This window comes from Euprymna scolopes, chromosome 26, assembly GCF_053919585.1.
Source record: "Euprymna scolopes isolate OS-2025 chromosome 26, ASM5391958v1, whole genome shotgun sequence".
Lineage (NCBI taxonomy): Eukaryota > Metazoa > Mollusca > Cephalopoda > Sepiida > Sepiolidae > Euprymna > Euprymna scolopes.
This window is the reverse complement of record NC_136507.1, coordinates 75,623,321-75,636,468: the sequence shown is the minus strand read 5'-3', so window position 1 is coordinate 75,636,468 and position 13,148 is coordinate 75,623,321. Positions and strand designations below refer to the sequence as shown.

Below are 13,148 nucleotides of genomic sequence, written 5' to 3'. Positions count from 1 at the left end.
CCAGCATGCTTTTTAAGATGGATGGCAATCTTGCCAGGACTTTGTTGCGAATTCAGATTTTGAAAAATTCTAAAAAGATTTTAAGAAAGCTACACTTTATCGGATTGGCAATCACCTTCGAACTTAGGCTTCTGATTCCTCTAATGCTCTTTTTAAAAATATTTTTTTCTATCTTTTAAGTCTAACATTCTTGAGCAACTCCAGGGAAAATTGCCGTCTATCTTGAAAAGTACGTTGGCTTGGCTAAGTAAAAGTAACGCTAACAAATGCATAGATAATGTATCTTACAATCAGTAACTACACGTGAAAATTATATAGATATAAGTATAAAAGTAAATTTTATTACGTTTGATAACAGTTATTTGTTATCTATTTGCTTTTTTTGTTTTGTTTTTGTTTTTTTGTTTTTTGGTGGGGGGGGGTCGGTCCCCTTTTTTCTTGTTATATTATACTGCACAAGCTCCCATTTCCCTTTAATTTAGGTAATTTAAAAAATTTTTTAATTATCACCCCCCCCCCCCAACTCTTTTTCGCTCTAAACAAGGCATATTACCACTTGGATGTAAAGGGCTACTATTTGGGATCGAATCCAACAGGCGACTGTAGGGAGTTGAGCAGATAGGTGTTTTTTCACATTACATTTGAATTTCCGTAGCAAGAATTATCATCTAAATTCACCAAAGTCTTTAACCTTAAACTTGAAACTTTTATTTAAAAAAAAAAAAAGAAAAATGCTTACGTCAACGTTTTAAATAAAACTTATTGATCGGATTTATCTCTTACTGAAGATCAAAACTAAATTTAAGTTTGTATAATATATAAGCTCTAAAAATAATTTGTGCGTGATTCATTTAAATTTGGCCGTAGCAGTAGTAGAAGTAGTAGTAGAATTTTAAACTTTAGAACGAGAGGAGTGGAGTTCGTAAGAGTATTTGCCAAATACTATTTGGCACGTTCAAATAAAAGAGTAACGCGATATTTGAAAATTAATCTTCTCCTGGCTCCGAGACTTTACCTTTATTATTATTATTATTGTTATTATTATTATCATTTTTAGCGAGGATTAGGAGTGGAAATCGTTTAAACAAGTAAATTTACTGCTTAACCTCTTCATATCACAGGCTCTCGGCAGATTCGAGTTCGGTATTGAGACACCATCCTCCCAGGCATTATCTCCTACATAGAGAATGTGGATTTGTTTATTCCCGGTCTTATGAGGCGGCGGAGGTGCTGATACGGAGGATTACTGACGGGTCCAGATGATAGAAAATTTTGCAACCACCCATAGCTGAGAGGAAAGATTAAGCCAAAGGTAAATAATATTACCTCTTCTCTTTCGTTTTTGTTTTTTACACAACGAGAAAGAGAAAAAGAGGAAAGAGCTCGGCTTTAAAATACATAGACAATTAATGTCCTTTTTTCATTCTGAATTCTGCATTCGATCTAACATCGCCGGCCACTTGGCCAGTGGTTGGTCGACGCAGATCACAATGCATGTTTCAGGATTGTTTTGTTAATTATATTGGTACTTTTTAATTTATAAATATATGGTGCTTATGCACTTTTGTTACCGCGCTATATTTAAAAAATAGTTTTACGATCTTTTTTTTATTATTAAATTGTTAAGTGAAAGTAAAGAATAGTTAGAAAACACCATCAGTTCCCATGTTAAGAATGGCTTTCTAAATAATAACGCTATTATTTCAGCACGGTAATAAAAGTGCATAAGCACCAAAAATATAATTCTTCCCAGTAGAAGAAACGAAGAAAGAAAAAAAAAAAAGCTCCCTAAAAATTGCCAATAAAAAAAAAAGGCAGAGTGGTTTATTTTGTAAACAAATCTCTACGTTGAAGAGTTCTTTGTCGTATATAGATCGCGAGTGATCTCCCCTTGTCAATCTATCAACTGGCGAGTGCAAGTCAACTTAATAAAAAAAAAAAAATCGAACTAAGGAACTGGGAGAATGTTATTATTTATTACCATAGAAGATGATGGGTGACCAGGAAATCGATCTAAATATGCTGGCCAAGGTTCGAAACCGTATATACGACGCTTGCAAAGAAGGACGAGTCGTGGAAGCCTTTACTTTACTCTGGTCCGTCAACAAAGTGGCCAGGGACGCAGTGCTAAATGAGTGCATAGACATTTCGTCAGAACAGAAAGTCACTCCCTTGATTATAGCCGCTCGTCACGGACAGTTCGAGGTGGCGCAACTGCTTCTCGAAAATTTCAACGTAAACATCGAAAAAGCAGGTAGGGTAAAATTTGACCATTTTATTATCGACGGCGCCACCGCCCTGTGGTGTGCGGCCGGTGCTGGATTCTACTCTATCGTGAAACTTTTAATCGAAAACGGAGCTGACCCAAACCAGGCGACCACAAACAACTCGACTCCGCTGAGGGCGGCTTGTTTTGAGGGTCGACTTGAAGTGGTCCGTTATTTAGTGGAACACAACGCCGACCTTACTATCGCTAACCGTTACATGAACACCTGTTTGATGATCTCCAGCTACAAGGGTCATCTTGATGTAGTATCATACCTGTTGGAGAAAGGCGCCGACCCGAACCTGCGGGCGCATTGTGGTGCCACGGCTCTTCACTTCTGCGCCGAAAACGGGCACATAGATGTCTTGAAATTGCTGCTTAAGCACAACGCCTTGCTAGTAGAAAACTACAATCGCATGGACCCTTTAATATTAGCGGCGACGTGTGCACAAGAGGAGGTCGTTCTATATCTAACTTCACAGCAAAAATGCACCAACCAGCAGAGAATCGACGCTCTTGAATTATTGGGAGCATCTTTTGCTAACGACAGAGACAATTACGATGTGAATAAATGTTACTTTTACCTCGAGAAGGCAATGATAGAAAGATTTAGCGACCCCATCCGGCCGATCCGTAAGATACTCTGCCCACCTATGGCGGCCTATAACGACCACGTGGAAAGCCGAACCATGCAGGACCTTCAAGACATAAAAAGAAATGCAGATGCTCTACACATGGAGGCCCTTGTTATACGAGAGAGAATCTTAGGCACTGAAAACACGGAAGTACCCTACCCTATCATATTCAGAGGCGCCGTCTTTGCTGATATGAATAAGTTTGATCGCTGCATCAAATTGTGGCGCCATGCGCTAGAACTGAGACAGTACAAGACTTCGGCCGCGAAGGACCTGCTCCGATTTGCACAAGTTTTTGCCCAAATGGTTTTCCTTAAATATAGACTGGATTCTTTTAATATTGAGCATATACTAAAACATGCCATCATTGAACTTCGGTTGGATATGGAACGGTATCACAGTAGCGCCGAGGACCGGGAACTTCACCTGGAGATCTACCAAAGTAATATCCACACGTGCCTATACTTGCTGATCATCTGGTTGGTCACAGACCCAACCAATGACAGCCTTGAGGAGCGGTGCCGTCTCGTTTACCAGTTCCTCAAGTTGAATCCAAAGCTAAAAAACGGCTACACTCCCCTCCACATGGCTGTTGATGGCACGACAAGTGTCTGTGATTTTCATGTAAACGACGTTGTTTCGTTTCCCCACGCTGGCCTCACAATGCTTTTAATCGACTGTGGGGCGGATATAAACTCTTTAGACAATGAACAGAACACCCCATTACACATAATTGTTCGGTACACAAACCCGGTGGACGATTTCGACACGATACATTGTATAATTATGACTCTCATCCAGAAAGCAGCGCATCTTGATTCGCGCAACGCGGAGGGTAAGATCCCCATGGCGTGTGCCACCACAGGGGTCGCCGAGGTTATTCTACGGACTAACAACAAAATCTTTCTTAAGTGCCTTGCTGCTAAAGTCATCCAAGAGTACAAAATTCCTTACAAGAACGTCATCCCGGCCAATCTTGAAGACTTCGTTCGAATGCATTGACCATCATTCATTTAATTGTCGATTCTTCGATACAAGAGCACGTGCAAAAATTAATGTTTCTCTTTGGGGTGCAAATCCAGAATTTAACCTAATTTAAAAAAAAAAAAATACAGAAAAATCTTTATGACGAACGTATCCGCCAAAGGACGAAAATATATTTAAAAAATCACGTAAAATTGATCAAGTATTTATTTATTTTTAGCTAAGAAAATCAAATTTTATGACGAAACTAGGATGGTGTGTCTTGCCCCGCCATCTTTAATAAATAAAGCAAAACAACTCGAATCGAGCTACTGAGATCAAAATCAACCTTGCAATCGCTACGATTTACTATTAAAATCGCTCAAAATCATTTAAAAAATGATTACGTAATTTTTAGAATATGACATTTTCGTTCTATGACGGATACGTACATTGTAAAGATTTTTTCTGTATATAATTTAAAAAATTGGGTGGAATTTTGGAGAACAACTCTTTTGTTTTTTAAACTTAAAGTAAGACGAATTACTTTCTAGTTGACAGTTTAAAAGCTTTAAAATCGCTTTTGAATTTCGAACAGTCACAATAATTCCTATTTCAGTCACGTAAATTATTTAGAGTAAAAGTGGAGTGGGCATTATTTGAAAACAACTTGTTTTTATTTAAACCATGTTTTACTAAAAAAAAAAATCTTTTGTTTTTTACTTTAACTGCAACTCCATATTCACCGTTAAATTGACGACTTTTATAAGTTTTCGGGTAAGCTGAAAACGAATAACATATTCAAATTTGGTGCAGACCTTTATTATCCAGTGTAATCCTTTATATTTTCACTGGCGGCTATGTTGTTTCCCAACTGAACAAGTACTAATGCAGTAATGCACATGCGTGCTACAAAGCAATCCCTTCTCGTGTTAAGAATGGCGACGGCCACTGAAATTCATCAAGTAATACATTGAAAAACAAAACTTTATATTCAGAAAACTACTTGTTTGCCCATAATTTGAATGTGATATTCATTTTCAGCAGACTCGAAGAACTTTAGAAGTTGTCAATTTAAAGGCAAGTGTTGAGTTGCAGTTAAAGTAAAATTTTACCAAAAAATTATTTTATTATTTTTTTAAATACTAAGTCATAGAGGGTTTTTATCAGTGTGTACGACCTATGACCTTTTGATAACGAGATATACCAGCCGGGATAAATCCAAAAATTCTGTACACATTTAAGATGCTAGGAACCATATGTAAACACTTGTTGTTCTGTCATGAAGCAATAAAAAAAAAAATAATAATGAACTTATTTTTCACATTTCCATAAATATTCGTTTTTATATTTAAAATATATTAATATGGAAATATTTTATTTCAAAAAAAGTAATTTAAACTTTCATAGTTTATATTTCTATAAATCATATGGAAATAATTAAAAAAATTTCAGAAATTTTATCACATAATTTTGTCATAAATAATGTGTCATAAAATTGAACTATGAAACCGAAAGTTATTATTTTTTTTTCATTGTTTCATGATAATACGAGAAATGTTAAAACTAAAATAATCTTTTGTAATAAATTATTTCCATATGATTCCGTATTTCGTTTCATGTTTAGTGACTTCCGTTCCGCGTTCACACACACACACACACAGAGTTGCATTTATGAACCATTTCCGGCGTCTTAACTTTGTGTACTAAATTGTTGGAATGTTGGACTTAACCTACTAGCTGGCCGACCTATTCACTATATCGTGATCCTTCGAAATTTGAAAATGATTTTGAAGCTTTTAAACTGCCGATTAGAAAACAATTTATTGACTTTAAAGTTTTAAGTATAATGTCAAAGGTATTTCTATAGAATCGCTCCTGTCTCCATTTTTTTTTTCTTTTTTTTTATCACAAGTGCACTTTAGCTAATTGGAAGTATTTTTTGTTTTCATTTTTGGAAGAGTTATACTAGAGAAAAGAGGAGACAATCTCAAATTTAATTTCTTTTTTTTTTTTTTTTCAAGCCAAAATTTTTATCGTAATTCAAAACAAGTTCGGTAAAAACGAAGTAACACACCAGAAAATTTAAGGAAACATTAACCATTTATTGAATGCGGCAGATTTTTTATTTTCGTCTTTTAAAACGACACTGGTGTCTAACTCTGTCCCGTGGGGGGGGGCATTGTAAATAGGTATTATGTATTGGACACTAGTCTACCAGATTATTAAAAAAAAAAAATGACAACCAAGTCAATATTTAAATATTTGTAGGGGTGCTTAGTTTCTAATGCAACATTCAAGTAAATCGATCCTCGATTTTCAAACCACTCAACGTTTTTTTTTTTTTTTTTTTTTTTTTTTTTTAGGCCAAATTTCGTAAATTTAGCCTTTTTTAAAATTTCACTTTTTGAAATAATTTCCAATAAAAAGGCTAAACTGCTTTTAAAAAAAGGCCAAATTTCACGAATTTAGTCTAAAAACATCAAGTGGTGCTAAAATGGGTGATATCGATTGACTAGAACATTGTATTAGAAACTGATCATCCCTACAAATATTTAAATATTGACTTTGTTTTTCTTTTTTCTTTTTTTTCTTTAATAATCTGGTAGACTAGTGTGCATTCGATAATAATCTGCTGAAAAAAAAAGAAATAAGAGAGGAGGTGCAAGTTTGTTCAGGTTCGTCTTGAATTGAATTCATTAAAAAAATTTGTAATTTACTGTATGAGCAACAAAATACAGGGTGGAATGATAAAAGTGTCGCCCTTAAGAAAACGCTACGACTTTATTTTAAAACTTTTATTGAAAAAATCAATTCGGTAACTTGTTTATGTAGTAGAGCTGACATCTATTCAATGTTGTCTCCTTCAGCCTCAATCACCGCCTCGATACGAGTCCAGAACTGGGAGCATGCCTTTTCCACAAGTGTTGGTAGGAGCTTGGTGGATGGCGGTGATCTGATTGGCCTTGGTGTCGTGGGAGATCATGTTCGTGATGTTCTCGACGTATGACCAAATGAATTAGTCCAGCGAGTTCAGATCTGGGGAGGAGGGGGGAGCAGTGAGAGAAGGATACAATGTCATAACACTCCTTCTGAAGCCAAGCCTGGGTCTCTTTGGACTTGTGAACTGATGCCTAGTCCATCTGCTACACCTGGAGTCTGCTAGCGGCCACCTGATTGCACCAGGGGATCACCACACTCTTCAGTACATCCAGGTACACTTTGGTGTTGATTTTCGAGCCGACTTTGAAGATGTGAGGTGGCATGATATGGCCCTCACTTGAAACCATACCAAAAATCATATCCGTGTCTGGAAACTTTGTCTTCAACACTTTGGACATATCCCTGTTATTTGTGACAATCCAGTGATGCATTTAAAGGGTGCTGGCAATGATCCTGTTGTCATAACTTGGATCGGTAGAGAACATGAGTTGTACAACGGTGCATCTCTGATCTCACTCGTTGAACAGACATAATCGAAGGCTCCTATCGCTCTTGGGATTTGTACACAACTGGCCAATTAGTAGATGGTCTGCAATAACAAAAGAAAACCGGTTTTCATCGAACGGAAATGGAATCATGTCATTTTTTTTCTAGGGTAACAATTTTACTGTTCTACCTTGTATTTCAAATTATTTCTTAAATTTACGAATGTAATATTCTATATTTCAAAATAATTTTTAAATTAAATAATTTTTTAAATGCACAAATATAATATTGAGTTTAGAGTATTATGAAATGGATGGAATATATTTTCATGTAACTTATATAATAGTATATACAGTAGAACCCCGGGATACGATGGCCCTAGGATTTTTTTTTTTTTTTTTTTTCCAGGTTACGATGTGGAATGCAATGTTTTTCTGGCCCCTGGTTATGATATATGCCCTGCCTTACAGTGTTATTTATAATGTTATTTGATTATATACATTTGTATTAATTTTTAATGCTGTATCCCAAGGTTCTACTATATTTATATATATATATATATATATATATATATATATATATATATATGTGTGTGTGTATGTTTCTGAATTTTTGAGATGAGGATTGGTTATTTGTATTATTTTGATTCATCGGACTACTGTTTTCATCTTGAGTGTGATTTTCACAACGTTTCGGTCAAAGTAACCTTCGATCTTCTTCAGGTGTATCTTGTCTAACTCGTGAATGGGTAATTCCATCTCAAATCATTCAGACCATGACACCCTTACCTCTCAGATTTTTTCCAAACTTTCACCATATGTTTTTGGAACTATCAAGAACTATCAAGAATGTCTAGGAACAAAATAAAAATCAATTTCCAATAGTGCTACATGTTTTTTGGGTCGCCTTAGACCAATACCCAAATCTCGGCTTAAAGATTCAATAATTCAGAAACAGTTCATTTTTAGAGGTTTTAAACGTGATTTTTGGATTCCTCATGTGGAAAGCCTTGTCCATGCAAATTTGCAAGGTTCTACCTAGTCTAGAAATTGATTTATGCCCAAAAACGTAATTTCATAATTTTGCGCCTCAACATGATATACGTAAAATACTAAAATTGCGATATTTCTGGAACCGCTTAGAGTTAAAAGCTCAAATTTTCAGGATTCCCTAGTTTTTATAATACCAACATATGGTCAAAGTTTGGAAAAAATCTGAGAGGTAAGGCTGTCAAAGATGTTCTTTTCTGGATGATTTGAGATGGAATTATCCGAATGTTTCTGTCAAATTTGGGAGTTTGGACAGAATTTCGAGTGGAACCCTTTATTTACTTTCACTTTCCACCTTAGTGGAATACTTAGAGTTAACTCCCTCTGAGGAATCAGTACTAAACAAAGGTCTCAACTTTGCAACAACTATCAAGCGAATTCCATACTTAGATATGATAGCTCCAATAGAGGAGGCAGCCTTGAATAAACTCAAAAGCACAAGGAGATGAACTAAGGTGGAAAGTGAGACAAGCACTCAAGAATTCAAAGCCTCTAAAACCGAACCTCTCAAAAGAAGTATTGGCTATCAAGTCCCTCGCAGTGACAGTGATATCATAATACTACCAGCAGACAAAGGCAATGCTACAGTGGTAATGGATAGAGCAGAATATTTCAAGAAATTGGCAGATTTAATAGAATCCGGTGGCTACTGTCAAGTGAAAAAGAAGAATCCGATTTTGAAAATGGAAAAGCTACCACACCTATATGGCCTCTCTAAGATCCACAAGGATGGTATTCTATTAAGATCAATTGTCAGTGCTCGAGGTTCAGCATGCCATCCATTGAGCCAATTCCTGGTAGATCTAATTACCCCACTCATCGGCAAATCTCCATCATATGTCAAGAATTCAGCTCATTTTGTGAAAATAATAAGCAATGCTCTCATCCATTCCAACCAGATGGTGAGCCTAGATGTAGTTAGTCTGTTCACGAAAGTACCCACTGATGAGACTCTGACGGTGGTACGGGATAAGCTGACTTCAGATGCTTCACTGAAGGAATGCACTTTCATCCCAATTGACAATATAATGGAGATGTTGACCTGTGTAGAAACTACATACTTCATGATGGTATCTGATATATATCGACAGGAAGAAGGTCTGGCGATGGGATCACCATTGTCTCCAGTACTGGCCAATGCATACATGGAATACTTTGAGGAAATGACATTAGAATCAGCACCACTAAAGCCAACAATGTGGTTGCGATATGTAGATGACACATTCATAGGCTGGCTCTAAAAACATAAGAAATTATTGTTCCTAGATGTGCTGATAACCCGCACCGGTCAGGGGTTTATGTCCTCTGTATATCAAAAGCGCAACTTTCACTGGACAATACCTAAACTTCAACTTCCACCATCCGTATAATGTAAAGAAAGTAATCGTCCATTGCCTACAACACAGAGTAAAAGCGATATGTAGTAACAGCAGTGCATATCAAGAAGAGATGGACAGTTTAAGAGAAACCCTCCACCAAAACAACTATCCAGAGAGCATGACATCTGCTCCAAAAAATCTGGACCAGACACAAAAGGACAACACTCAGAAACTCACCACAGTTTGTATACTATATATGAAGGGCTTGTCTGAAAAACTTTAACAAATATGTAATCCATATGACATCAGGACAGTATTCAGGAGTGGTTCAACTCTCCGGAAACAGCTTATAAGAATCAAGCCCCCTACAGAAAAAAATCATGACTAAGAACTGTGTATATGAAATCCATGTAAATGTGGAAAACTATACAAAGGTGAGATGTGTCGTCCGTTGAAAGTATGGTTAGAAGAACATCGAAAAGCCGTAGTACGGGGAGAGATTGAAAAATCAAGTACGGCTGATCATATCTGGAAGGAAAAGGGAAACAATCTGCCATCGTGGGACGAAGTAAAAATTATAGACAGAAGAACGGTGGAGAGTAAGATGCCTCCAAAAAGCAGCACATATGCTGGGGAATAACCGATTACTAAGTAGACCTAGTATAGAATTCAATACGATATGGGAACCTTTAATTATAAAACAATAGATAATACATACAAATAATAAGTAAAAACAGTAATATATGTATAAATATACATTAATATATAGTAATACTTAGTAATAAGTAGTGATATTTACAAGTAGAAATAAAATAAAATAGGTTTAAGGCTACCAGAATTTTCCGCAAGGACCCGTGGCGCAGTGGTTAGAGTACTTTGTAAAAAGTGATATTCTCCTGAAGTTTGAAGGTTCAATCCTCAGTGTGGGCGATCGAAAAATATAATTGCGAATTACTTAGGACCTCTATCCAGTCATGGCTGATGGAACAAGAGCATGCTACCCCCCATGACGTAAATAAAGGATTCCACTCAAAATTCTGTCCAAATTCCTAAATTCGACAGAAACATTCATGAGTTCGACAAGGTACATCTGAAGAAGGTCGGAGGTTACATTGACTAAAACGTTGTGAAAATCACACTGAACATGAGAAAGGAAGTCTGATGAATCAAAATAATATATGCATATATACTAGCAGGGAGACCCGACCATGCAGTAACTTAGTCCAAAATATGTTATTCTACATTGCACTATAGAGAACCTACTGTTTCTTTTATAAAATTATTTTTATATAAACTTCTTTCCAGTTAACAAAAAAAAAAAAAATAACATTAAGAAATTTACATGCAGGTTTTAATAATAATTTAATTTAATAATAACAGTTTTGATTATCGGTAATTATTGGGGGTATTCTGAGACAAAACTTTACTAAGATCACTCCCACACTTATACACTAAAGTTCTGTAAATTTTAAAGAAAATCTGTTCAGCCATTTCGGAGTCTATAAAGGAACAAACTCTCTCTCTCTCTCTCTCTCACTCACACACACAAAGTTGCATTTATGAAATTGTAGATAGATATATAATATAACTTATATAATAGTATATATCATAAGAAATATAATATATATATAATACTATAACTTATATAGTATATATAAGAAAATATAATTATCTAGATGTAAAATACAAAAGTTAAATTAAAATATTTTTAAATGTTTGCATTTTTTTTTTTCAATAACTTTATTTGAAAATGTTAAATTATGATTTTTTTTTTTTTTTTTTTTTGAAAAAGATCATTTCATTTAAATAAAATAAGTCTAAACAAAATTATTACATTTTTCATAGTCTCATCTTTTCCCTAGTATAACTGTTCTGAAAATGAAAACAAAACAAAAATGCTTCCAGTTAACTAAAGTGCATTTGTCCTCCCTTTGTGTTTCTTTTTTATTTCAGTTAGGTTGGGATTACAAAAAAAAAAGTTTTAGAAGCTGCAGTGAGTCTATAAAATCACCAAGTTAAGTATTCTGGTTCAGGAAAACATGAATTTCCATACATACCCCCCAAAAAAACAAACTGTTTATACATAAATAAAAGTACTCATGTCACTTGAAAACTTTCATGGCACAACCTTACAAAAAGAAGTCATTTTTCTACATTTAAATTTGCATGTAAAATATATAAGCAATAGTAAAAACTATTTTCACAGGCCAAGGATGATTTCTTGGGAAGGCATACACATACTCGCAACATTACCTTAATTTTGATATTTTCATTATATTTAGGTCCTTATCCAGAATCCTACCCTATTAAAAAAAAAAAAGAAAGAAAAATCTTTATGAAGTATGTACCTGTGACAGAAAGAAAATATCATATTCCAAATATTATGTAAATTGATCAAGTAGTTTTATTTTTATAAAGAAAATCACTTTTAAAAATGGCTTTCTAAAATCTTGCAAGTTTGAATAATTTTGAGTTATTTCCCTTGCCTTGTTTTCAAGATGGCGTTGCAAAATGATCATTGATCGGTTTTATCACAGATTTTTATTTTTTTTATTTAAAAATAAAACTACTTGATCAGTTTACATGATTTATTTTTTTCATGTTCGATATTTTGGTTCGTACAGTATATATATTATTAATGAAAATAGCTTTGGAAGACAATTAGCAAAAATTGAGTTTTTTTTTTTTTTTTTTTTTTTTTACATAGACGTTACCACTTATCAAGGCCGATAGGCCACTCAAGGATAAGGGTTAAAGAGTGTAGAGTAGTCAAAAGGACAATATAGTAATCGATAGTAATGGAAGTTCGGTAAATTTGTTAACTTAAGTGGAACGGCTCATCAGACACTTTTTCACGTTGGACTTGAAGACAACCATATTATAGAAAGCTGGAAAGCAGGAAAACGGAAGACAATTCCACAGACGTGCAGTTCTAAGGAAGAAGCTTTGATCATGGAATCTATGTTTAGGTTTAGGTTTTGCAAAAAAAAATGAAAAAAGACACTGGAGAGTTTTAATTGTAACAAGATGAAGGTAAATATTTTGTGAAAACTGAAAATCTGTGGCCGATTTAGTAAAACTTAATTTATGCTAATTGCCTTCGACAACTTTTTTCATTAATAATTCATTTTCTACCTTATCATTTTTCGTAATTTTTGGATATTTTCATTACTGCGACATGACTATTCAGTAGATACTATTGGTTTCACTTGAAATTCAATATTTCAGTATTTGAATTTCGCTAGTATAACAGAAAAGAACAAAAAAAAATAATATATGGTAAAATATACTTGTTTCAGAAAATGGAAATTATTTTAGCGCATTAATCTTTGTTTTAAAAAAAAAAAGTGAGATTTAAAGCTTTAGAGATTCACCTTACCGAATCGGGTTATTATCGTTGGTCTTGTTTGAGTAAAGATAACCGAAAATCGTTTATGAAATCTTTTGGTAAGTTATACTGATGCTGATGCAGACTAATTCGATTTCA

General features: G+C 34.6%; 1 protein-coding gene and 1 long non-coding RNA gene across 2 annotated transcripts in view; both read left to right on the top strand.

Annotated features, from left to right (window-relative positions):
• Positions 1–698: 698 nt before the first annotated feature.
• Positions 699–13,148, top strand: part of LOC145248194 (uncharacterized) — a 29,351-nt gene continuing 16,901 nt past the window's right edge. The window contains exon 1 of the long non-coding RNA XR_013863333.1: positions 699–1,312. This is a non-coding gene — a long non-coding RNA (uncharacterized LOC145248194). The remainder of the gene's footprint in view (positions 1,313–13,148) is intronic.
• LOC145248193 (protein fem-1 homolog B-like) lies at positions 1,306–5,147 on the top strand. The gene has a single exon (XM_080110055.1). The coding sequence runs from the start codon at positions 1,990–1,992 to the stop codon at positions 3,901–3,903; it is 1,914 nt and encodes a 637-aa protein (XP_079966181.1). The 5' UTR covers positions 1,306–1,989; the 3' UTR covers positions 3,904–5,147.